The following is a 22,042-nucleotide window of genomic DNA, read 5'->3' on the forward strand; positions in this document are numbered from 1 at the left end:
TGAAGCTACCCCAGTGCCTCTCTGCTACATCACCCTGCTTGGCTTTTGTTCATAGCCCTTATCACTATTTGAAATTATTTTATATATTTACTTTCATTCATGTATTTGCCTTCTTTCTCAGCCTCCTCCAGGTTTGCTCCATGAAGGCAGGGACCTTGTATCTGATGGTTTCCTACTACAGAAGATGAGGATTGATTTCTCTTGTTCTTCACTGTCTCCTCAGCACTTAACACAGTATCAGGTAAAAATAGATGCTCGAGAATTTATGTGGGATGGATGGATGGATGGATAGATAGATGGATAGATGGATTTGAGCTTGGGATCTCCAGGAGACAACTTCAGCATCATTTAAGGAAGAAGGTGGTTACGGTCAGAGTTTCCTGGGGAATGGAAGACACTGCCAATGAGAGGGTGATCCCCTCATCATGGGAAGGCTATAAGCCCAGGCTTGAGGATGGCTGAAAGGGGATGGAAACACTGAAAAGAATGGATGTGATGATCTCCAAAGCATGGCTGAGACAAGTGATTGGCTCATGTGATGATCTCCAAGACCTGGCTGAGACAAGTGATTGGCTCAAGGTCACTCAACTACTTCCTGGGGGAGCTAGGATACCCCTCAGATTCAAAAACAGCCCTTTGCAAGCAGATATTGAGATGCACCCAGGTCATGGAGTCAGCCTGATCCACATGCAGTTCTGCTTTTCTTCTCCCTGGTTGTATGATCTTGGGCAAGTTGCTTGTCTCTGTGTTTGCTGTACTTCTCTCCTGTACCTTGGTGATAAGAACAACTCTGAGGTCCTGGGTACAGGATAACAAGCATGAGCCTTCTAGTAAAATGCCTAATACATAGTAGGCTGTTCTGATGATCTGAGTTAAAAGCCTGGTTTCATCCTGCCTGGCAGTGGGATGTGGACAAGCTGCTTAAAGCCTTGGGCCTCAGTTTCCTCATCTGTGAGATGAGGGTCTAGCCCCATTGGCCTCATCAGGTCATGTTAAGTCTCAGGCTTGGAGTGCAACAAGTATCAATAAATGCTTGTCCCCACCTCCAGGGCAGGAAGTGTCACATGTGAGGACCAGGGACAGACAGGCTCCGGGCCGAGACTCCTGGGGTACTTAGAGGCCCAAGGAGCCTGGACAGGCTACTGAGACTGTCTCGGGGTTTCTTTGCAACCCTTCAGGCCTGAGCCTCCATCAGAAGCAAAAGAGCTTGGAATCTTAACAGAAAGCAGTGGAGGGAGCTAAAGGGTGACTTGTTTTGCTCAGAAGAAGGGTGTTGCAAAATATTTTAATGGAAGCATGTGCAGGAAAAGGCAGGGAAAACTGTATCTGACAGTTCCAACAATAGCTCTGCCATTACCAGTGACCTCTGGCACCTCTCCGAGCCTCAGTTTTCCCATGTTTCTTACCTTGCTGGGGTGAGGTAATTCCACAGCTGTTCACTGAGTACCAGAATACCTCACTGACCAAAGCAAAGTCACTGCTCTCATACATCTTTCATTGGAGCGAGTCCATGAGATGATGTGCTTCAAGGATTAGCATATAGTAAGTGCTCTAAAAATGGTACTTTCTATTTTGCTAGTGGAGCTATCTAATATGTATGAATTCACCCTTTGATACTTGTGAGTGGTGACAATTTAAATCGAGCCATTGAGTCTCGTCCTCACAGTTTTCTCCTTTGTACGCTGCAACTTCCGAGCCTGATCCTGAATTAGGGCTCCTGCCTCCCTACAAATCTCCTCAAGGATAGCTTCTTACTGCCCGAAAGCACCACTTCCAGCTAGCCCGATGCTGGGCCAGAAGAAACCAGCCCCAGGCCCTGCTTTGGAGCAGCACAAGTTTGATGGAGAGGCAGATGGGGATGTGACCACTGGCAGAGTGGGAGTCCCTGATGAGAGGGGCCGGGTGGGGGCATTGGAGGTGAAGGTGCCAGGGAGAACCTCTTCTCCTGTTGTCAGAACTGGTTCTCCTTGAAGGGGAGTAGGAATGATTCAGGTATAGAAGGCAGGGAAGAGCATTCTTCGCTGCAGGAACAGCTTTTGCAAATAAAGATCCAGGGAGGAGAGCTTAGGCTGGGAGTGGCTGGACTAGGGAGATGTTTGGGGCAGTTCCTCACTTAGGAGGAGCCTTAGCAGGGTTTGGAGCTTGTCAAGCCCTGTGTTTTAGGACTTTCTCTGGCTGCAGTGTGGAGTAACTGGGGGCAGGAAGCACAGAGGGAAAGGAGGGGCAGAGAGGGTCACTGATACTGCTCAGGGCTCCAAAGAGTGGCCCGCTGACGTTCTGCGCCATACCAGAATTGGCCACCAGAGGACACTGTGAATCAGCAAGCTGTGGAGGCCTCTGCGGATATCAGGGATTGCAGCTGGCACAGCTGTGAATGTGGATAGTGTCTGTGAATGTACTTGAGCCTGTGTGGCTACTCAACGTGCATGTCACTCTCGTGCACCCTGCTGTGTTTATGCAGGTTGTGTGCACGTGTATTTGGGGTGTGTGGACTTACACGGGTGTGAAAGAGGGGTTGGGACTGTGCAAAGGCCTGTGAATGAGCATATGCAAGAATGCATGTAGCTGAGAACAGGGGCCCCATCATCTCCCACTACTCCAGCTGTACTGTTATTCCCCTATAAGCCATTCACTTCAGGGCCTCTGCACATGATGTTCCCTCTGCCTGGAATGTCTACCCCAGACATCCTCATGACTCCTCCCTCATGTCTGTGCTTACGTTATCATCCAGTGAGGCTTTTCCTGACCTTCCTCTCTAAAATTACAGCCCCCATCCCTAGACACAGGCCATGTCCCCATCCCTCATTTCCCCAGGAGAACTTATCATCCTGTAACAGACTATAATTTCACTTAGGCATTTTGCTTGTCTTGCTTGCCCACCAAGCTGTCACCTCCTGAAGGCAGGGAGTTGTATCTTGTTTAGTGCTGTGCCCTCCATGCTAGGCACAGTAAGTGTTCAATAAATAGTTGTTGAATGAATGAATGAGCTGCCCAGATCCTTCAGACCATTCTATCTCCAGCCCTCTGTCACCTCAGGTCCTGCCCACCTCAGCTCACACCCACATCATGACTTCAGTCATACCCCTTTTCACCTGTGACTCAGTTTCCCTGAGTTTACAGAGAGGGGTGTTTGGGATCTTTCTTCTAGGAGTCAGGGTAAGAGGTAGCCTGTTGTGACCCTGTCAAATGTACCTTCTAGTTTCTGAGTGGTTGTGGAGTTCTCCAGTCTCACTGTGCTACTTAGAGGCAGAGAGAGGCCAACAGATGTTGCTGCAAACAGCTAGGAAGAGAAAAAGAAGCTCTCCAGTAGTACTCCCTACCCCAGCAGCAATGCAGCTCTGCACCCCAGCATGGCTCTCATGTGTGGCCTCTTTCATACCTCCAAACCTTTCCAGGGAAACTTTCTTGCTTCTCTACCTGACAAGCTCCTACTGATCCTTAAAGGTCCAGTATCAAAGTCACCTCCTCTGAGGAGCCTTCCCTAACCTCACCCAGGTGGAGTCTGGAACTCTTGCTCATGCATCTATTTATAGCACCCCACACAAGTTTTGTGATTCTTGGATCTGTCTGTCAGACTCTCCAACTAACCCTGTCAACTCCTCCAACTGGAGGGCCTTGTCTGAGTCATATGGGCACCCAGGAGACTGGCATGGGACTAGAGTCATTTCATTAATGTTTATGGCATGTGTTTCATCCTTCCTTTGTTCATTCTTCAAATATTTATTAGGCACCTACTATGCGGTAGGACCTGAGCTATGCATCAGGAATGCAGCAGAGAATGAGTTTGCAAGATTTCTGCCCAGGAGGGACCAACAATCTAGAGGGTAAAAACAGTAAATAAGAAAGGCATTGGAGGGATGAGTGCTGTACAGAGAATTAAAACCTGAGGCATGACCAGGAAGGACTCTTAGGGGAGTTCATTTAAGAGGTAGCCTGTAGGATGAAAGGGAACCAGCCTCAGGAATCATGGAGGGAGGGTAGCGGGGAAAGATGTTCTAGGCAGAGGGAATAGCAAGGGCAAAGGCCCTGAGGCAAGACCAGTATAGGTATGTTCAAGGGGCAGCACTAAGACCCCTGAACAGAGCAAGGAGCAGAAAAGGTGAGAAAGAACATGGGAGGAACAGAAGTCTGAGTGGTCAGCAGGGCCTGAACCGTGAAAACCCACTGGGCCAGGCTTGCAGTCTTGGTAGGGAGGTAGCTGCTGCTGGGTGCCCATTTTATAGATGGATAGCCTCAGGTCTTCAAGGGAAATGACTGGCCCAAGGTCACATGGCCCATTTGGGACAGAGTGCTCTGGGCCACTCCAGATACCTAGGAGTGGTAAAGAGAGTGTGGCTTCCTGTAGGAGGTGGCCCACAGTGTGTGTACAAATATTTCCTGGGCATCTAGTGAGTGCTAGGCCTTGAGCCAGGCACTTCCAACCCTGAGCTCATAGACTGATTTCAAAGAGACCTCATTGTCTCCATGGAAAACACATAGAACTGTTCAGTGATTTCTAGTAAGTGGCAGAGTTGACATTCAAATCTATACCTGAGCCCATAGCTCATGACTTTCTACCTACTGCCTAGAAAGGGTGAACAAGAGATGCAGGAAGAGAATAATGATAATTATAAGCTCTCCCCATCCCCCCTTTATCTCATCTGGCCTTCCCCGTCACTGTGTAGGTGGGGCCCTGCAGGGATCACCCCTGTTTTACTAATGCGCAAGCAGATGTCAACCCCCTGCTCCAAGAGTTTCTAGCAGGTGGTGGAATCTGCCTCCATAACAAGAGGTCCCTGGCAAAGCACACCATCATGCTTGCCTGGAGGCAAGGGGCTGCCCCTTGACTTTTGTCAGGTACTTCCTGGCCTTGCGAGCCCATGGCTTCCAACCGACTCTCCTGATCCCAGCACCAGATTAGTCAGTGGCTCTTGAAATCCACCAAGGCTCCATGTGGGAGCAGAAGGGAAGACTGACTGATCTGGCCATTATACAGATGAGCAGATTGAGGCCCCAGGGGGAGAGGAGAGCTTGCTGACTGGAGTAAAATGCATTGAAATGCTATCTTACTCCTTCCAAGACTCAGTTTCATCATATGCAGAACGGGGGACAGTAACGACAAAACCATTAAAGCTCATTTGCGGGCTTCACATTCACCACTGTATCCCCAGAGTTGATTGGGCCTGATGCACCGTGGACGCTCAGTGGATGTTAGGTGAAGCAGGGAATGTGCGCATGCTGAGTATTGTGCTAAGCCTTTTCCAACGTTCAGTCAACAAACACTGTCCACGAAAACCCGGGTCTGTTCTCATCAGCAGAGCCAGGAGACAGGGCTTTTACAGTCCCTCTTTTACAGAAGCAAAAACTCAGGCTCGGGGGTTACCTGACTTGCCCAAGGTCACCGCTAGAAAGTAGCCAAGTCGGTATTTGAACCCTGATCTCACCCCGGGGCGCACTTTTAACCCCTCCGCAGCACCCTACCTTCCGGGTTCCCAGGGCCGCTGCTGGGCCACTCTAGGGTATCTGGGTTTTTCTTACAAGATTACTCACCCCGGGCGGGCCCACAAAGCGCACTGGCGGGGAATAGCGGGCTGGGCAGAGTGGGAGGTGGGGTGGGGGGAGGTGCAGGGGCCGGGCCTAAAGCCTGACAGGCGAGAGGCGGGCTCCGCAGGTCTGGAGGAGTGGGCCGGGATTGTGTCTTGACAGGCAGTGTGAAGGACACGGCTCAAGCCTAGAAAGGGGAGGAGCCTGACTGGGCTTGGGTTTCCCGGTTGGCGGGCTTGACAGACAGTGAGAGGAGCCGGATTCTGGGCCTGCAGAGGGCGAGGCTTGTGCTTGACAGGCAGGGTCAGGCAGGCGTTTGATAGGCAGGGGACGGGCCCTGGAGACTGGCAGGCCAATCGGCACGCGGGGTCGGGGCCTGCGCCAGCGCCATCCGACCCAGGCTCCTGCGGTGCTTCACAGTCTGGCTCCGGCGCCGCCCGTCGCGGTCTCGGTTCTGCTCAGCCCGCCTCTGCTCCTGCTCGGCGTCCGGGCTCCCTGTCCGCAGCCATGAACGCTCTCCTCCCGAGTCGAGCCCGCTGTCTTCTAGATTAGTCCCCGCTGCCGTCCCTGGACCGCCTGCACCATGGAGTCGCCCGCCTCGAGCCAGCCTGCCAGCATACCCCAGTCCAAAGGTAGGAGCGACCCGCCGTGACTGCGGCTCGACCCCCGCGCCCAATCTGGGCCCAGGCTGCGAATCCTGACCTTTGCGTGATCCTACCCCAGCCCGTTCCGGACCCAGGTAGCACCCTGGCCAAGAAACCCACCCTATTCGGATCCGGGTCCCAGCCTGGGACCTCACCCGGATTCCCGATTTAGGCCTTGGAACTGCACCCAGGCCTGAACTCTGGCTAGGATCTCGTTGTGATCACCCTGCGCCAGGTCAGGAACCTCACTCTGACCTTCTCATTTAGGACAGGAACTCTCCCAATATGGGTTCCTCAGCTGGACCCAGGTGGGATTCACTCTGATCCTGCACCCTTCCACACCCGGGTCGCAGGGCTGTGACCATGCTGGGATTTGACTGACTCTCTGTTTGGGCCCCAGCGGTGCTCTGCTGCTGGGGACCTCATTGTACCCTACTCACCCTCCCCCGTGGGTTGCCCTGGTTACACTCTAGCTCAGAACTCCCTGTCCTCTCCCCCAACTCTCCCCATCCTTGTAGGCCCCACATTGCCCTATCCCTGGCTGTCCTGCGTTCCATCCTGCAGCTCTGTCCCCTGGGAACTTCTCTTGGCCTCCAACCCCACCCTAATGCACAGCCCCCTCTCCATGGGTTCCTTCTTGTCATGACTTGCATGCTTCTCTCTGCACTTGGGGACCTCACCCTGCCGCCCCTACCCCAGTGTTCCCAGAGTTGATTGCTACCAGGCCTGTCCTTGCTGTCTGTGGGTCCCGGGCCAGCTGCCAGCCCAGGGTGCTGGCTGTGTAATGGGCTTACACTTGTCTTCTCCAAGTATCTGGCCTTCCTGGAAATTTTTGTGAGGTGGCAGCTGCGGTGGCAGCAGGATTTGTCATGCGGAGGGGAAGGATGAGGCTTGGAGGGTGGAAGGGGGATTTTTTGCAGGAAGAGGAAAGGATGTTTTTGGCATGTTGGTGTCTCAGCAGGCTGGATTGTGAGAGATTTCCAAATCGGACATAGCTGTAACGAATGAGCTGCCTCACCCCAACAGCAGGAGTGTCACTGGTCCTCAGTTTCCTTATCTGTAAAATGGGAGTCATCACATCTATCTTCTGTGGACTCGAATATAATGTGAGACAGTGACTACTAAAGAGTTTTAAGCAAGCATAGGTGATGAGGCGAAGACCTCAGCATGGTGCCTGGTGCATAGTAGGTGCTTAGGAAGGGATGGTTGCTCTGCGGGCCTGTTATTGTTACCATTTTTCTTTCTGGAAAGGGCTCAGCCACGTGGGGTCAGGGCCTTGCCTCTGCTTGGGTTGCAGCTGCAGAGTTAGGGGGGAGGTAACAGCTGGTATTTAGTGGGTCCCTAATTAGGGGTTGTTCCTCTCTCTTTTTCTCTGGAGGGACCCAGGCAGTAGGAGGGTATGTGGGATTCTGTGGTGGCTGTGAGCCAGGGCCCAGCTAGCTGGTGGGCAGGGCAGTTACGTCTTACATAAGTGGGAGGTCGGATCCCTGACCATTGCCCAACCACTGTGAGTAACTCAGGAGGCACTTGATGGGGGGAGGTGGCTGGGGAGAACTTGTACTGCACAGACCTTGTAGAGCTTGAGAACCAGGAAATCATAAGCTCTACTCTGGAGAAGTGGGAAATCAGACACTTCTTTTCTCAAGCTTAGGGTCGAGGCCTGGCTTGGTTAGTGCAGTGGAACTTAGGGCAGATCCCTCAGTCTCTCTGGGCCACAATGTTTTCATGGGTGGAAGGAAGAGGTTGGAAGCAATCTTTGTTGTCAAAGGTCCTTTCAGCTCTTCCAGGCAGGGAATGCCTCATCAAAATAAAAGTTTAAGTTGCAGGATTGTGAAGGGAGAGGGGGCATGGATGCGAAAGGAAAAAACATTTTGAGGAGACAACTGCTTGGTCCCCCTATGCTCTGTGACTCGAATTCTGGCATTGCCCTCTCTGAGCCTCTCTGCAGAGAAAGGACCAGGATGAATTTCCAGTTTGTGAGTTCAGGTAACAGATAATGTTGGGTGGGTTGGATGGAGGGTTAGGGGCCTCCCCAAGGCCCAGAGACTCTGTCAGCCTCTTTGGAGTCTGTGAAAGGATATGGTGGCAGAGCCACAATGCCCCCTCAGCAAACATTCCGAGAGCTCCTACCTACCAAGCTTTTTTTTCCCCATGTACCATGAACTCTTCATTTATTCCTCACAGCCCCATTTACAGATGAGGAAACTGAGGCTCAGGTATTTAGTGCCTTGCCTGAGGTCACACAGCTGTGACAGATGGATCTAGGGTTCTACCTAGGACTGTGTGTCTCCAAAGACCTCACCAGTGTACCTCTATTCCTGTGCTGGATGCTTGAGCTGAGCTGGTGGGGCACTCCCCTCCTCCCATTACACCTACATCCAGTAGGTATCTCCTCTAGTCCATGCCCAGCCTGAAGGACAGACTAAGCTAGAGGTGATGCCTCTCATGTGCACAGCCCTTTTACAGCCCCACCCATTTGACAGATGGCAAAACCAAGGTCAGACCAGGGTAGGGGGGTGGCTGGACCGAATTCACAGAGCTGGGTGCTCACCAGTGCTCTCCCCATCCTGGGCACAGGGCCCCAGAGTTGTGCTCCTCTCTGATTCCTAAGAGGAATTTGAACAAAGCAGGGTATGGTTTACATTTGACCTTATGAGGACTTTATGTTTGAACTTCTTGCCTTGCAGTGGGTACCCTGCCTCATCCTCCATGCCACTGGCCTGAGGAGTTTTCTGTGAGTGCTCTAGGCCCCAGACCCCAGGCCCCAGAGCCCTACTTGCTTTCCCTGGCCTTCTTGCCTGTGTGCCATCTTTGGCTAGGATCAGAGGCTAAGGGCAGCTGGCACTGGGGCCAGGAGGTTGCGGGGGGGCACATTTGGTCTGCATGGTCTAGGTCTGCTGCCTCAAGCCACATTTGTCTTTGGGGGCACCACATGTATCCTGTCACTGCTCCTGCTTCACTGTGACTGCTGCCCATGTGGGCACTTTATGGTTGATCTTTATGCTGCTCTCAGGAGCCAGATAGGACACTGAGGCTGAAAAGAGCACTGTCTGTGTCCTGGCTTTGCTGGCCATGGCTGATGCCCTGCCTCCATACCCCCCACCTGTCCTGTTCCTTCCCAGCTGTTGGAGGGTGGCACCTTGGGGACTTCCCCCACCCCTGGCATGACGCACAGGAAATTATCAGCCAGCCTGTAGCTTGGGGCCTGAAGGGATCAGAGTTCTCAGTTGTCTGTGTGTGGAGAGAGCCAGGGCAGCAGAAGGTTTCCGGTGGGTGACTCAGCCAGCACTGGTGCTGACTCACCTGCTGGGCATGTCAGCCAGCTGGCTCCTGCTGCTTAAAGGGGTTATGGCCTGCTGGCTGGTGGGTGAGAAAGGAACTGTGAGCTCTGGCCTCACAGGCCATCATATGGCCCTGAGTTGGGCGCTGGAAGTGGTCCCCTTCCTACACCTCAGACTGGGCTGGGACCCCCGGGTAGGCCCTCCTGTGCCTGTATCCACCTCACCCAGGAACTTCCTCTGTTAGGCAAGGGCCCTGCTTCCTCTTGCTTGAAGAGCAGGAGCAGGTGGTGGTGGCTGTTCACTATCCTTGGCACAGGGGCTCCTCAGGCTCATATGTGCTATTGGGGGTTCTGGGAGGCTGAGGAGCATAGGTGGTGCAGTATTGGCCTGTGCTTGGGAAGACAGGGGTGGAAAGCTGAAGACTGCATTCTCATTCCAGCTTAGCCCCTTTTGCTGTGTGACGTGGGACAAGTCATGTGTATGGTACATTCACTGCACTCTCAATGATTTCAGTCCCCTGGATGTGGCTCACCTTTTGGATGAGAGGCCTCGGTTTCCTTATCTGAAGAATTGGAATGGGGACCCCACCTGCCTGTCTTGCTGGCAGCCACAGGGATGGATGTAGACAAACTCATTCCACTCTTGCTAAGTGTCAGGTACTCGGCACAGCAAGACTGCCCTCTGCCCATGAAGAACCTGGCGAGACAGGAAGTGGGGGCAGAGCTTGAGCTTGAGGGGTGGGAGTGGATGGGCCTGCATTCAAATTCTGACTCGCTCACTGCTTTGAAACTTCCTTACATGCCCTCTCTGACCCTAAGTCTCCTCTTCTGTAAAGTGGGAATACATACCCCTCCCTTGCAGGGTGGTAGTAAAGACCGGAGATAGTGTTTGTCAAACAAATGCATCTGTTATTATTTTCTTATTGCTATTGTCATGGTGGTTGTTCATCGGTGGATGAATAAACAGGATTGGGACCTCTGACTTGTATGGACTTGTAAGCTCTGTGACATGAGGATTCTCTGGCTGCAGGGTCCTATAATGCTAGCCAGAATGTACCAGACTCTTTACCCACTGGTCCCCAAGCTGGAGCTAGGGGCTCCCATGGCCTCTTGGGCCTTCCTGCAGAGGGCCCATGGGGAACAAAGAGGACTGGGTGCTACAGGTCTGCATCTCCCGAAGTATGGGGAGGTGTGAAATGAGGAATCAGGAGGATGGAGCCTCCTAGGCAAGCCCCTCAGTTGATAGAACTTCATGCATGCCAGGCCTGGTGTGGCTGCAGGGATTTAGGGGTGAATGAAGCGTACCCTGACTCAAAGAGTTCCACTTGGGGAACAGAAGGAAGCCTTGGCAATAGTGGTTCTAACAGTCCAGACCCAAGGCTAGGTGTGCCAGTGGACAGCAGGTTTGACCTGAAGGATGTAGGGCCTTAGCAACCATGGGCAAATCTCAGGAGGGGTACCTTGTCACCATTTGGTCCCAGAGGAAGAACACTGGAGAGCAGCACAGAAGATGCCACACAGAGAGCCCCATCCGGCCAGACAGGGTGATGAGACAGGCCTGTGGAGCTCCCAGTGGTGGGGCTTGTAGCCTCTTGGCATTGCCCACATAAGTCAGGCCTGCTCGCCCAGCTGCTTCTGTCAGTGCTTCCCCAAGCAGTGGCCATGGAAACCCCAAAAAGTTTCATGTAAAGGGCACGAAGAGCAGACAGGGCTGGGCGGTGGCAGTGGCAGCCTGGTAGGCCCCTGTGCAGCTCACAGACACCAAGTTGGGGCCAGAAACCGAGTCCAGAGAGGGTCACCAGCCCCACCCTGAAGCAGCTTTCCTCCCCACCACCCCTGGTTCTGGGCACCGGTTTCTGTCACCTTCTCCCTGCCTTGAGTGTCTCTCTCTGGGCTGTCATGACTAAGCTGGCATCCCAGGGGCTGCGCTGGCTTCTCTGCCCCTTTCCCACTGGCACCTTGCCCTGTAGTGGCTCTGTACCAACCTTCCTGCCATGTCTGGATGATGCCTGCATCCTGCTGTGCTGACATCTCCTGGCTGAGCCCCACCCTGGCAGGTGGGCTTTCTATTCCTTTTTAATTTTTTAATTGTAAATATATCTCAAACACCAAAAGAATGTATAGAATGTATCTCTATATTTTAAAGAATAAAAATGAAGTGAATTCTGTGTATCCAATGCTCAGTTAAAGAAATGAAACATTACTGTGTCCCTGAAGTCCCCCTGGAATCGATCGTATCTCCCTAACAACTGTCGTGACTTCTTGTATTAGTCATTTCTTTATTATTATTTTATTTATTTAATTTAAATATTTTTTAAAATTATTTTTTGAGAATTTTTATGCAAGTTTATTTGAGCCAAACTGACAACATATGCCAGGGAGTAAGATCTCAAATGCTCCCTTTTTATTTTTTTAAATAAAACTTAAATAACTTACAAGTGGTATGTTTAAGCTCACTGTCCTACAGAATCCCTACCATGGCCAGCGTTCATGCCATGGTACATGGGGCTAACACTGATCTGTGGTGGTAGGGAGACTCTAGAGCCAGCCAGTCCGGTTTTGGACTGTTTCCGCTACACACAAGCTGTGTAGCCTCAGTTTCCTCATCTGTATCGTGGGGATGATACTAGCACCTAAATTTCAGAGTTGCTATGAGGATTCAGTGGGTTAATATATGGAAGTAGTAAGTACAGGGGCTGGTTCAGAGTTTGTGTATATGAGTGTTTGCAGCTGTTTTTGTTGTGGCTTTAGGTCAGGGGTTCCCAACACCTGGGCCACAGACCAATACCGGTCCGTGGCCTGTTAGGAACTGGGCTGCACAGCAGGAGCTGAGTGGCGGGTGAGCGAGTAAAGTTTCATCTGTATTTGCAGCCGCTCTCCAGCGCTAGCATTACTACCTCAGCTCCACCTCAGATCATCAGGCATTAGATTCTCATAGGAGCACTGGCCCCTGGTGCCAAAAAGGTTGGACACTGCTGCTATAGGTGAATTTTAAATTCCTAAGGCCAAATTGCATAATGCTCTGCCAGTGCAGCTGTACTGACAGCTCTGACTTTCTTCACCTACATCACTGTGCTAATGACACCAGCTTCGGAGGTTTGTCCTAAGGATTGCCAGTAGATGTGAAGTGACAAGCAAAGGGTCTTGGATGTCAGTGGAGGTGTTTGAGCACAGTTAGTAAGTAAATAGGGAGCTGAGGAGCATTGCTATGAACCCAGTAAGTCGGTGCGCTTCATCAGTGTTGGTGGTCCGTGGCTGCTGAGGCTTGGATGAAAGGACTGCCCAAGACTTCTGTGGGTGTAGGGGCTGGAGAATGTTCCCTGCCTTCTTTATTCTTTTGCATGTCTGTGACTTAGCCTTCTGGTCTACCCTAAACCCTCCTACTATACTGGCACAGCTTGCCCACCACAAATTACCTGGGGCAGACCCTAGGATGGTGTGGTTGGACCCTTGATAGTTGAGCCTGAGAGGACTTCCAGGTGGGAGGGGCTGGTTCTAGGCCCAGCTCTGCCTCAACTTCCTTTGTGACCTCCTGAGCCTCAGTGTTCTCATCTGACCCAAGGGAGAAAAAATACCCACTTCTCAGGCTGCTGTTGAGGGTAAGAAGCAATGAGACCTGTCAAGTCTAGGGATATGATAGGTGCCCAATCAGTGCTGAATTTGCACTTGAGCTATGTATTAGTGTTTTTACCACCAAGAATAACTTTTAGGTTTTTCTCCCCCATTGACTCCATGTTTTGTAAGATTTTGTTTTGATACTAATGATAATAAAAAGAAGAATGACATTTGTTAAGGAAAGGTACCTCTGCAGTTTTGCCTGAGCAGGAGCATGGGGCCCATCAGTGCTCCTGGGTGGGCTGGGGTGGCCTGGATGATCTCATACTGGCTCCACATGGAGACCTGTGGGAACGCATTCCACAAGCCCAAGTACCAGGAGGGCCCCATTTCCCTTAGGCTCTGAGACGGTTGGGTGGCACTCACGGAACATCCCTCTTCCGTCACAACCGTTTGAAGCCTAGAACTTGGGCTCTACAGTCTAGGGACCCTTACCTTTGGTGGCTCACCGTGTCAACTGAGGGCTCATTCTGCTATTTGGGGGCTCACCCTGCCACCTGGGGACCCACCCTGTCCTCTAGGGGCTCACCCTGCAGTCTGAGGACCCACCTAACTGGAGACCTTTGGGCCAGGGCAGCCACAAATCCAACCTGCTTTGTGCCACGCATTTTATGTGCAAGATCTCATTTACCCCTCATGGTTACCCAGCAATATGCATGTGTTTCTATGAGTTTTATGAGTATGTAGGCCTAGAGTAGGGGAGTGACCTACCCGAGGTCACACAGCTCTACCCTGGGAGCTTGGCTTACTGAACCCTGACCTGTGCTCATTCTCTCCTGGAGATCAATGTCACTGCACTCCCCAGAATATCAAGGGAGAAAACTGAGGCTCAGAGAGATGTGGCTTACGCATAGTCACACAGTAAGTAGTTCAAGTGTCCTGATGTGAGAGCCTGTCCTTCCTCACTTATTTTCTGTTGGCCTCTGCCAGAGTGGCTTGGGGGATGCTTTCATGGCTGCAGCTGAGGTGTGGGGAGCTAAGATCTGGTGGCCCCAAGAGAAGCACTGTCCTAGGAGCTGGGGGCCTGAGTTCGAGTCCTGGCTTTGCTGCTGCCCTGACGTGTGACCCTGGGCTTGCCCCAGGCCTCTAGTCCAGTATCTTCACTGGACAGTCTCCGAGGCACCATCCAGTTCTGAGCAGGTGCTGCTGCTAGGAGCCCCTGGGAGGGGCTGCCAGTGAGCCTGGCTGCCCGCTTTAGATGGAGGAGGACACCGAGTCCCATATCCACAGCAGCCCAGGACACAGGGTTTAAATAGGGCTTCTTCCTTTATACTATTTTATTTAAATTACTTACATTTCAGTAGCTGGTACTGCATGTGATTAGGAATCTTAAAGGTAGAAAAAGGCAGTTTCTTGCTTCTCCTGATGTCCTCTGTGAAGAAACCAGTGTTTTCCCTCTGTCACAAATTTTGCTCTGCCCCTTCTGCTCTAATGTGCCTGGGACTTGACTCCCTGTCACCACATAGAGAGTGCTTGCCCTGCTGTCCTGCCGAGGGGTTCACTAGACTCTTGCCACTTCTTCATTCTAGAGCTTTCCATAGCTGCCTCATCTCCAAGTCAGCTTAAATCCCACCACCGAGAAGACCCTGTGCCCTGCTTCCTTTCTCTTCAAGAGCTTTTAGCATGCTTGAAATTCTGTGTAAGCGTTGCATACACTGGCTTTGTTTGTTAGTTCATTGTTTTGTGGCCAGATGTTTTTTTAGGGCTGGATTTATTTTTTTTGGACTGGATTAGGTTGTAGGGGCCGAGTGTGCATTGTGGGTTATGGAGTAGCATCTCTGGCCTCTACCCACTAGATGCCAGTAGCATCCCTCAAGTTGTGACAATCAGAATGTTCACAGACATTGCCGACATTGCCACATGTCTGTGGTTGGAGCATAGTCTGAGGAGTCTAGATCCCCTGTCTGCTCATTGCAGAAGAGTGGGTGCCATGAGGTGGACAGGCACAGAATCCTCCCTATGTGCTTTGCAGATGAGAAAGGCTCTGAGAGGTGGAGGGACAAGGAGAGTGCCAAGGGACAAGGAGGCCAGGACCTGGCCACCACACAGCTGGGAGGAAAGAGGGCAGGGCCAAGGGGTTGAGCACTCCCCATGGCCCAGCCTGTTGTTCACCTGTGGGTAGGGTACAGATGGTGCCTGTGGCAGGTGCCAGGCTTGGCACGTATAGGCATTCAGTAAATGAGAGAGCCTTTCTCCTCTTCCAGGACTTTGGGAAAAGGGTGCTACAGCGCTGGGGACACAGATGACTGGGGAAGAAAAGTCTGTCCTTGCTCCTTGCCAATACTTGACTGTGGCAGCTTCTGAAAGCTCCATAGAGGCCTCTTTGAGGGAGAGATACCATGGGGCAGGGACTCTGGCTCCAGACAGGCGTGGGCCTGATTGCTTGTCCTTAATGCTCCTGCTTAATGGCTCTGAGCCTCAATGGTCCTCTCTGTGAACTAGGTGCTCTGAGTACCTCAACCTGGTGGGGCTGGTGTGACAACTGCAGTAAGTGGAGGTAATGAATGTCAAATGCTGGTCACAGGCTTTGGCTTGTCAAAGCCAATAAACATTAGCTATCCAGATGAGTCTCCTGCCCACCAAAAAGCCTGCCCCTTCCCTTCTTGGAGCCTCAGTTTATGTACCTGTTTAATGGGAGTTGATTGGCCTAGTTGATCTCTCTCTAAGGGACTCCCACAGGATAGAGGTGATCAGCTGAGTGGGGCAAAGGCTGGGAAGGGGCATGGGAAGCTTCCAGATATATGGCTTCCTACATCGCCATTGGCGATGTGTGATACTTTAACTGATGGGCATGGACACTCGGGGCCCAGGACTTCTCCAGTGGAATCAGAAATCACAAGAAGCACTCTAAATACTCAAAAGTAGGGAGTGAGAATAATAAATTGGGAGTATTGCTTTTGTTTTTGTCAGAAACCATAGGACTGAATGGGACATAGTGTGGGGGCTCCCTTTGTGAGAGTGGAAGGCCTCACAGGGTGTTGTGAGGGGTTGTTCTACCCCAGCCCCTCGTTCCCCGTGATAGATCCTGAGAGAGAGGGGCGCAGACCAGTCTATTACAAATCTCCCCAAAGCCCTAGGGGAGGAGTGGCAGCAGGGGTTAGGGAAGCCTCTCTCTCAGGGTCTCTGTTGATGTTTGGTCATTGGAGCCAAACAGACCTATCTTCATGTCTACTTTTTACTAGACACTCACTGTATGACCTCCATCAAGTCATCTCTCCTCTCTGAACCCCTTGGTACAACAGACACAAGAAAACACTACCCTCATGGGGCAGCTGAGAGTATTAACAGAGTGACCGTCTGGGGCTGAGGGCCTAGTGTTATCTTGGGTACGTCAGGTTTCAAGATGGCTTAGTCTAATTTTCCATGTGTCAGCCTCTACTAAGGCATGGCACTGATAACCTCATTGTTAATGCACCTGATAACCCTGAGAAATTGGTCCATTATCCCAATTTCACAGTTGAGGCCATGATGCTCACATAGGTTAAGTCACTTGCCTGAGGGCACACAGCTAGGGAGTGGCTGAAATGCAATTTAAGCTCAGGCTGCCTGGCTCTAGAGTAAGTGTTCATAAACATTTGCTAGCTGCTTCTCAGAGTGGTGAATTGAGAAGAGACAGGGAAGAAGCCAGCTGGACACAAGGAGAGCCAGTAGCAAGGGGGCTTAGCTGGAGCAATTGGGAGAGCCTCTCTCAGTAGGTAAAAGATGAGAATCATATACCAACTGGGACGAAGTTGCAGGGAAGGCCATTCTAAACAGAGGGCACAGAATGTGCAAAAGCATTGAGGTGGGAAAGAAGATAGCTTATTCAAGGAATAATGAGTGGGAGGAGATGAAGGCAAGGATGATGCAATGGTGGGAGTTGTGTCTGAGTCTGGGGCACTGCTCTTTTACTGTCTGTGTATCTCAGGTCAGTGGTTAATTCCTTACTCCTTGCCTGTGGCACTGTTGGGAGGCTAGTGCAGGCCGAGGACATAGAGATGCCTGGCTCTGTGCCTTCTTGTGCTGGGGGCCCTGTAATCTGAGGCTAGCGGGCTTGTTGTGGTTTGCTGGTAGTGGCCTGTGAACCTCTGTTTGTTGTGGTGACAGTTGCTGCAGTGGGCCCATACCTGGGTGCCCTTGGGCTGCCTGACTATCTGGGCCCAGTGCTGACATCTATGGCAGACAGTGGTACCAGCTAACAGGCTGTGGCCTGTTTCTGGGCTGTCTCCTTGGTGGCCTCACCCATTTTCTCCCACAGCTGGCATGGCTGTCCCGCGGAGCCCATGTTACTCTAGACTGAGGTCTAGTGACTCTGAAAGGCAGGTGGGTGAAAAGGCCAGGACCACACTCCTCCCACTCACCCAGCCCATGTGCTCAACGCAGCCTCTGTCCGTATCCAGGCCCATGAGAAAGGCAGATGGGAGCGTACCTTCACTGAGCGCCTTGGGCCTCTTCACATGGTCCTCGCCCACCTGGCCTGGCTACAGTGTGGAAGCTCCCTTGACAGATGGGAAAACTGAGGCTTGGTGAGGGGGAACATATCTTATGAACGGATCACAGGGCAGGAGGTGGGTGTGCAGGCTAGAGCCAGGGGATGGTGCAAATGAGGCCAGGAGCAGAGTAGTGTGGGAAGGGTGTGGCTATGAGCCCCAGCAGAACCCTGAGTGTGTTAACTTTTCACATAAAATAGTTTACTTTCTATTTACGAAAAGCATCAAGTCAAGAATAAAAGGTACCCATAATTCTGATTACTTAAGATGAAAATTTTTACCTCTGTGGAGAGGCTGATAATAACCATGGTGGCCATTTTTAGTCCATTGCAGCAAGGGTCCCCAACCCCTGGGCTGCATAGCAGGAGGTGAGTGGTGGGCTAGTGAGTGAAGCTTCATCTATACTTGCCACCGCTCCCCAGCACTAGCATCACCGCCTCAGCTCCACTTCAGATCATCAGGCATTAAATTCTCATAGGAACACTGGTCCCTGGTGCTAAAAATGTTGGGGGCTGCTGCATTACAGGATCACATACAGTGTGCCAAACTCTGTGCTGAGTGCTCCGCAGATGAGACCTTGTCTTATCAGCCAGGCAGGTGGGCATTTCTTTGAGGTCCTGTTTTGCAGATTGGGAACCTGAAGTGCAGAGAGGAAGGTACTGTGCTGGGTCTCAGCTAGGGTGCATAGCTGGGCTTCCTTGGGCAGCCATATGCCAAATGCATGATAGCAACACCAGCCTGGCCAGCGGCCTCCACAAGCTTCTGGGCAACCCAGGGCCCATGTCCTTACCCCAGAGATTGGTGTAGACCTAGTCTGATTCTGAGAGAGCACAGAAGTGGCCTTGGGAATTGATGGCCCTGTATGCCTTGGCTTTTCTCCGTTTTCTTCTTGCTGTGTGGAATGTGCTGGGCCCCGGGAAACCTGGCAAAACCTCTGGGTTCCTGGTCAGCATGAGATACCACAGTGATTCCTGTGGGGTGTGTAGCAGGCCTATCCCTCTGGCCACAAAGAGAAGCTTCCTGCAGGAGGTGATGCTGTGAGCCACTTGACTTGGCTTCTTGGGGTCTCCGAGTCAGCAAATCCAGGCGTGCCTTCCTGGCCAGACCCCTGACTAATTGTGCAGCAACTTCACCTCTGAGCCTCAGTTTCCCCAAGTAAAATGAGGCTAAGATCTCTTCCCTTAGGGTTGTGGAGCATCTGCCATGCGTATTGGGAAGGGCCATGTGTGTGACTGACAGGCTACTGCCTTGATGGATGAAAGCTTTGGAGTGAGACTTACCCAGCCCCTGACAACCAGCCCTATTACCTCTTCTGTAAAATGGGATGAAAATGCCTCACATGGGAGGTCATGATTAGGTGACTGGTGCATCCCAGTGCCAGGGGAGCCGATGGTGGATGCCCAATGAATACAGCTGCTTCTGCTGCTGTTATTATTACTATTTGTTGAAACTGTTGTTTCTTGAGGCCTCCGGGTCAGGCCCTGGACAGGTGCAGTAGCTTTGATGCAGGCTGAGTGCTGTTCTAAGTGCTTTACTCAATAAAGCTACAAAGTAGGTGCTGTTTTTATCCCTGTTGCAAGGATAAATGTACTGAGGCTTAGAGAGGTGTGAGGAATTGCCTGAGGTCACCCAGACGGTAAGGGGCAAAGGTAGGATTTGAACTTGGGGCAGAGAGAGCCCATGCTTTTGGCCTGGCATTAGGGTGTCCCTGGGGTGACTTCTGTGGAGAGGCTGCGGGTACCTGCTGTGCTCTGCTCACCCACCTCAGTGCAGACGCTGGGAACCTATCCCCACTGGGGTTGTTCTGTTTCCTGGAGGTTTATCTGTACTGAGGACAGCCTGGACCGGGCTTCATATTCCTAGTGGCAGTAATAGCCCCACCCCATCACTTGACAGTGGTGCCAGGCAGCCTGCCTGCTGGGCCTGAGCGTATGGGCCCCGCCATGCCAGGTTCACAGATGAGGCACTGAGGTCGCACAGTGAGGCATGACAAAAGTTGAATATGAACTCTGTTCAGAGGTGGCTTTAGGGCTGGGGTCTCCTAGTACTCCCTGCACACCCATAGGTGGTGGCAGAGCCTTGGGTGGTTCTTAGTTCTCTGGTGGCCAGAGTGTGTCAGCAGTGGTGGTGTGGGTTGGGTTGGGAGGGCAGAGCAGGTTGCTGGGCCATGAAAGGAAGCAGGAAAGACTCTCCTGCCGGAGCAGGGATGTGAGCTTCACCGTTTCTGCTGTGAGTGGGTTGGGAAGTCATAGTTGTGTCCCAGCTCTGCCACCCATGTGCTCAGTGACCTAGGCAACTCCCCTTCTCTGGAAAATGAAGCCCCTGAGAGCTGGGGCTGCGGACTCAATCAAGCCCATCTTGCTCCTTACTGATGGGCTCCCTGATGTCTCCAAATCTTACTTTTCTTGCTTTTCTGAGATGATGCTGTGCCTTCTTCTAAGGGTGGCCCTAATGAAAGCTCCCTCTGCCGTGCCAGCCTCATCTGTGTCCAGTACTCCATCATACTGAGCCTTCTTTAGCACTGGCCACATGCATCTAGGTCTAGAGGTGTGGAGCTCAGCCACACTGGGGCTCTGAAGAGCCAAGCCCCTCACCCATCCTCAGGAGTGAGGGTAAAGGAGGAATTGCCTCAGGACTCAAGCCCACCTGGTACCCTAAAAGGGGAGCCAGCTTCCTGGGGTGCCTTTGAAGGGAACAGCAAAGGTAAGAACTATTGTGGTGGGAGAAAAATGGGCACCAGGTTTTAGCCAGGGATTCCCCAGCTTGTGTCCTTCCAAGCCTCTCGGCCACCCCTGAGGTGGGCATTTGTGTTCTAAGGTTGCATATGTGAAAATTGAGGCTCAGAGGTAGTGGGGGCAGTAGAGCTGGGACCTGAAAGGAGCACTGTCTGCCTCAGGAACCCCCACCAAGGTTAGCATCACAGTAGGGGAGGGCGTCTGTAACAGTTTGCTAAGGTTGCCAGAACTAAGTATTACAGACCGGGAGGCTTCACAGAAACTTACTGTCTTATTGTCTCTCCCTTTTAGGAAAATCTAAGAGGAAGAAGGATTTACGAATATCCTGTGTGTCCAAGCCACCTGTGCCCAACCCTACGTGAGTCTGCCTCAGTTTCTTCCCTGGCTCAGCCTGTTGTGGCTTCCTTGAGGGGGCCCAGTGGAGCAAGTGGTGGGGGAGTGTGTCCTAGGCAATGCCTCTAGTCATGGGGCTTACAGGCATCATGCATTTGTTCTGTGCCCCTTCTTGCCCCATCTCAGAGATGGGAAATTGAGGCACCTTGTGCCTGGCATAGCAGATGCTCAGAGACTGAGCTGAGGTGCCTTGAGGAGCACCGTCTTCTGGGGACAGGACTTGCCCCGTGCCAGGCTGGTTTGCTCCTTCTCTCAGGGGAAGGATGTAGGTGTCTCTGAGGCTCACAGGGTTGCTTTCTTCTGATAGGCCACCCCGGAACCTGGACTCCCGGACCTTCATCACCATTGGAGATAGGGTAGGTGCTGGCTGCAGCCTGGGGCATGGCCTTTACGTCTCTCAGCCTTGGTCTCTTCATCTGACAGTGGGCCCTAGTTGACCCCGTAGGACCACTGGGAGGTGGCTGTGGGTGTTGGACAGATCTAGGCTTTGGAAAGGAGTTTTGCTCACAGGATCCTAACTGTGTGACCCTGGGCCTCCCACTCTCTAACCCTCTCATCTGGGATGGGGACATTGGCCTCCCTCGTGGGGCCCTGGTGAGTTTCTTGACCTCAGAGTTTGGGTTGTAGGACCACCTGGGGGAATAGTGTGTGGAAAAGAAGACTCCTGGCTGTACCCTTAGGACCAGAGCTTGGGAACCTGCATTTCATATGCACCTCTGATGGCTTGGGCAGCAGGGACTGAGAATTCTAGCTTAGGGACCAGGCTAAACCCACCGGACATGCTGAGGGGCTCCAGACAGAGATCTCACTCTGGAGGCCCCTTCTTAGCTGATAGCCCCTCTAGGCTTATTTTTCATCCCTGATACTTGTCACTATTTGATGTCCAGTTCATCTACTACTTCCTTTTTTGTCTGCCTCCCATAATGGAGAGCAAGAGAGAAAGTAGGAAGCCCAGGACCACACTGCTCACTGTGTGGGCAAGACCTTTGTTTTGTTCTCTCTGTGTCCCCAGTGCCTAAAATAGGTGCTTAGTAAATACTGGTTGAATGAATGATTCAGTCTACCCACCTGAGTAGGGTAGGGGGCAAGAGGGAAAGGCCATCTCTTAAGTTCTGTGCGTCTGCCGGGGGCATTTCACAGGCTGTCTTACTTAAACCTCACAACAGCCCTTGAATATTGGTGCCGTGTCTGTTTTATAGAGGGTGATGTGAAGCTTAGAGAGAGTAAGTGACTTGTCCTAGGTCAAATGGCAGGATTTGAGGTTGGTGCAGGATTTGAGCCCATACCTAACCGACTGGCTGTCTTCTCTTTCCACTGCTCCAGCTGTCTCCAATGAATGAGGCGTGAGAGCCAGTTCTTTACTTTTGGCCACCAACTCTCTCT

At 52.0% G+C, this 22,042-nt stretch overlaps 1 protein-coding gene across 2 annotated transcripts in view; it reads left to right on the plus strand.

Annotated features, from left to right (window-relative positions):
• The first annotated feature begins 5,894 nt into the window (after window positions 1–5,894).
• MAP2K3 (mitogen-activated protein kinase kinase 3) overlaps window positions 5,895–22,042 on the plus strand; it is a 28,567-nt gene continuing 12,419 nt past the window's right edge. The window contains exons 1-3 of one of the 2 annotated variants that reach the window (XM_025044349.1): window positions 5,895–6,155; window positions 20,558–20,624; window positions 20,967–21,015. In XM_025044349.1, coding sequence (XP_024900117.1) covers window positions 6,107–6,155; window positions 20,558–20,624; window positions 20,967–21,015 — 165 coding nt within the window. In that variant the 5' untranslated portion in view covers window positions 5,895–6,106. The remainder of the gene's footprint in view (window positions 6,156–20,557; window positions 20,625–20,966; window positions 21,016–22,042) is intronic. The other variant, XM_006908470.3, reaches the window with a different exon arrangement.

The sequence above is a fragment of the Pteropus alecto genome, unplaced genomic scaffold, assembly GCF_000325575.1.
Source record: "Pteropus alecto unplaced genomic scaffold, ASM32557v1 scaffold52, whole genome shotgun sequence".
NCBI lineage: Eukaryota > Metazoa > Chordata > Mammalia > Chiroptera > Pteropodidae > Pteropus > Pteropus alecto.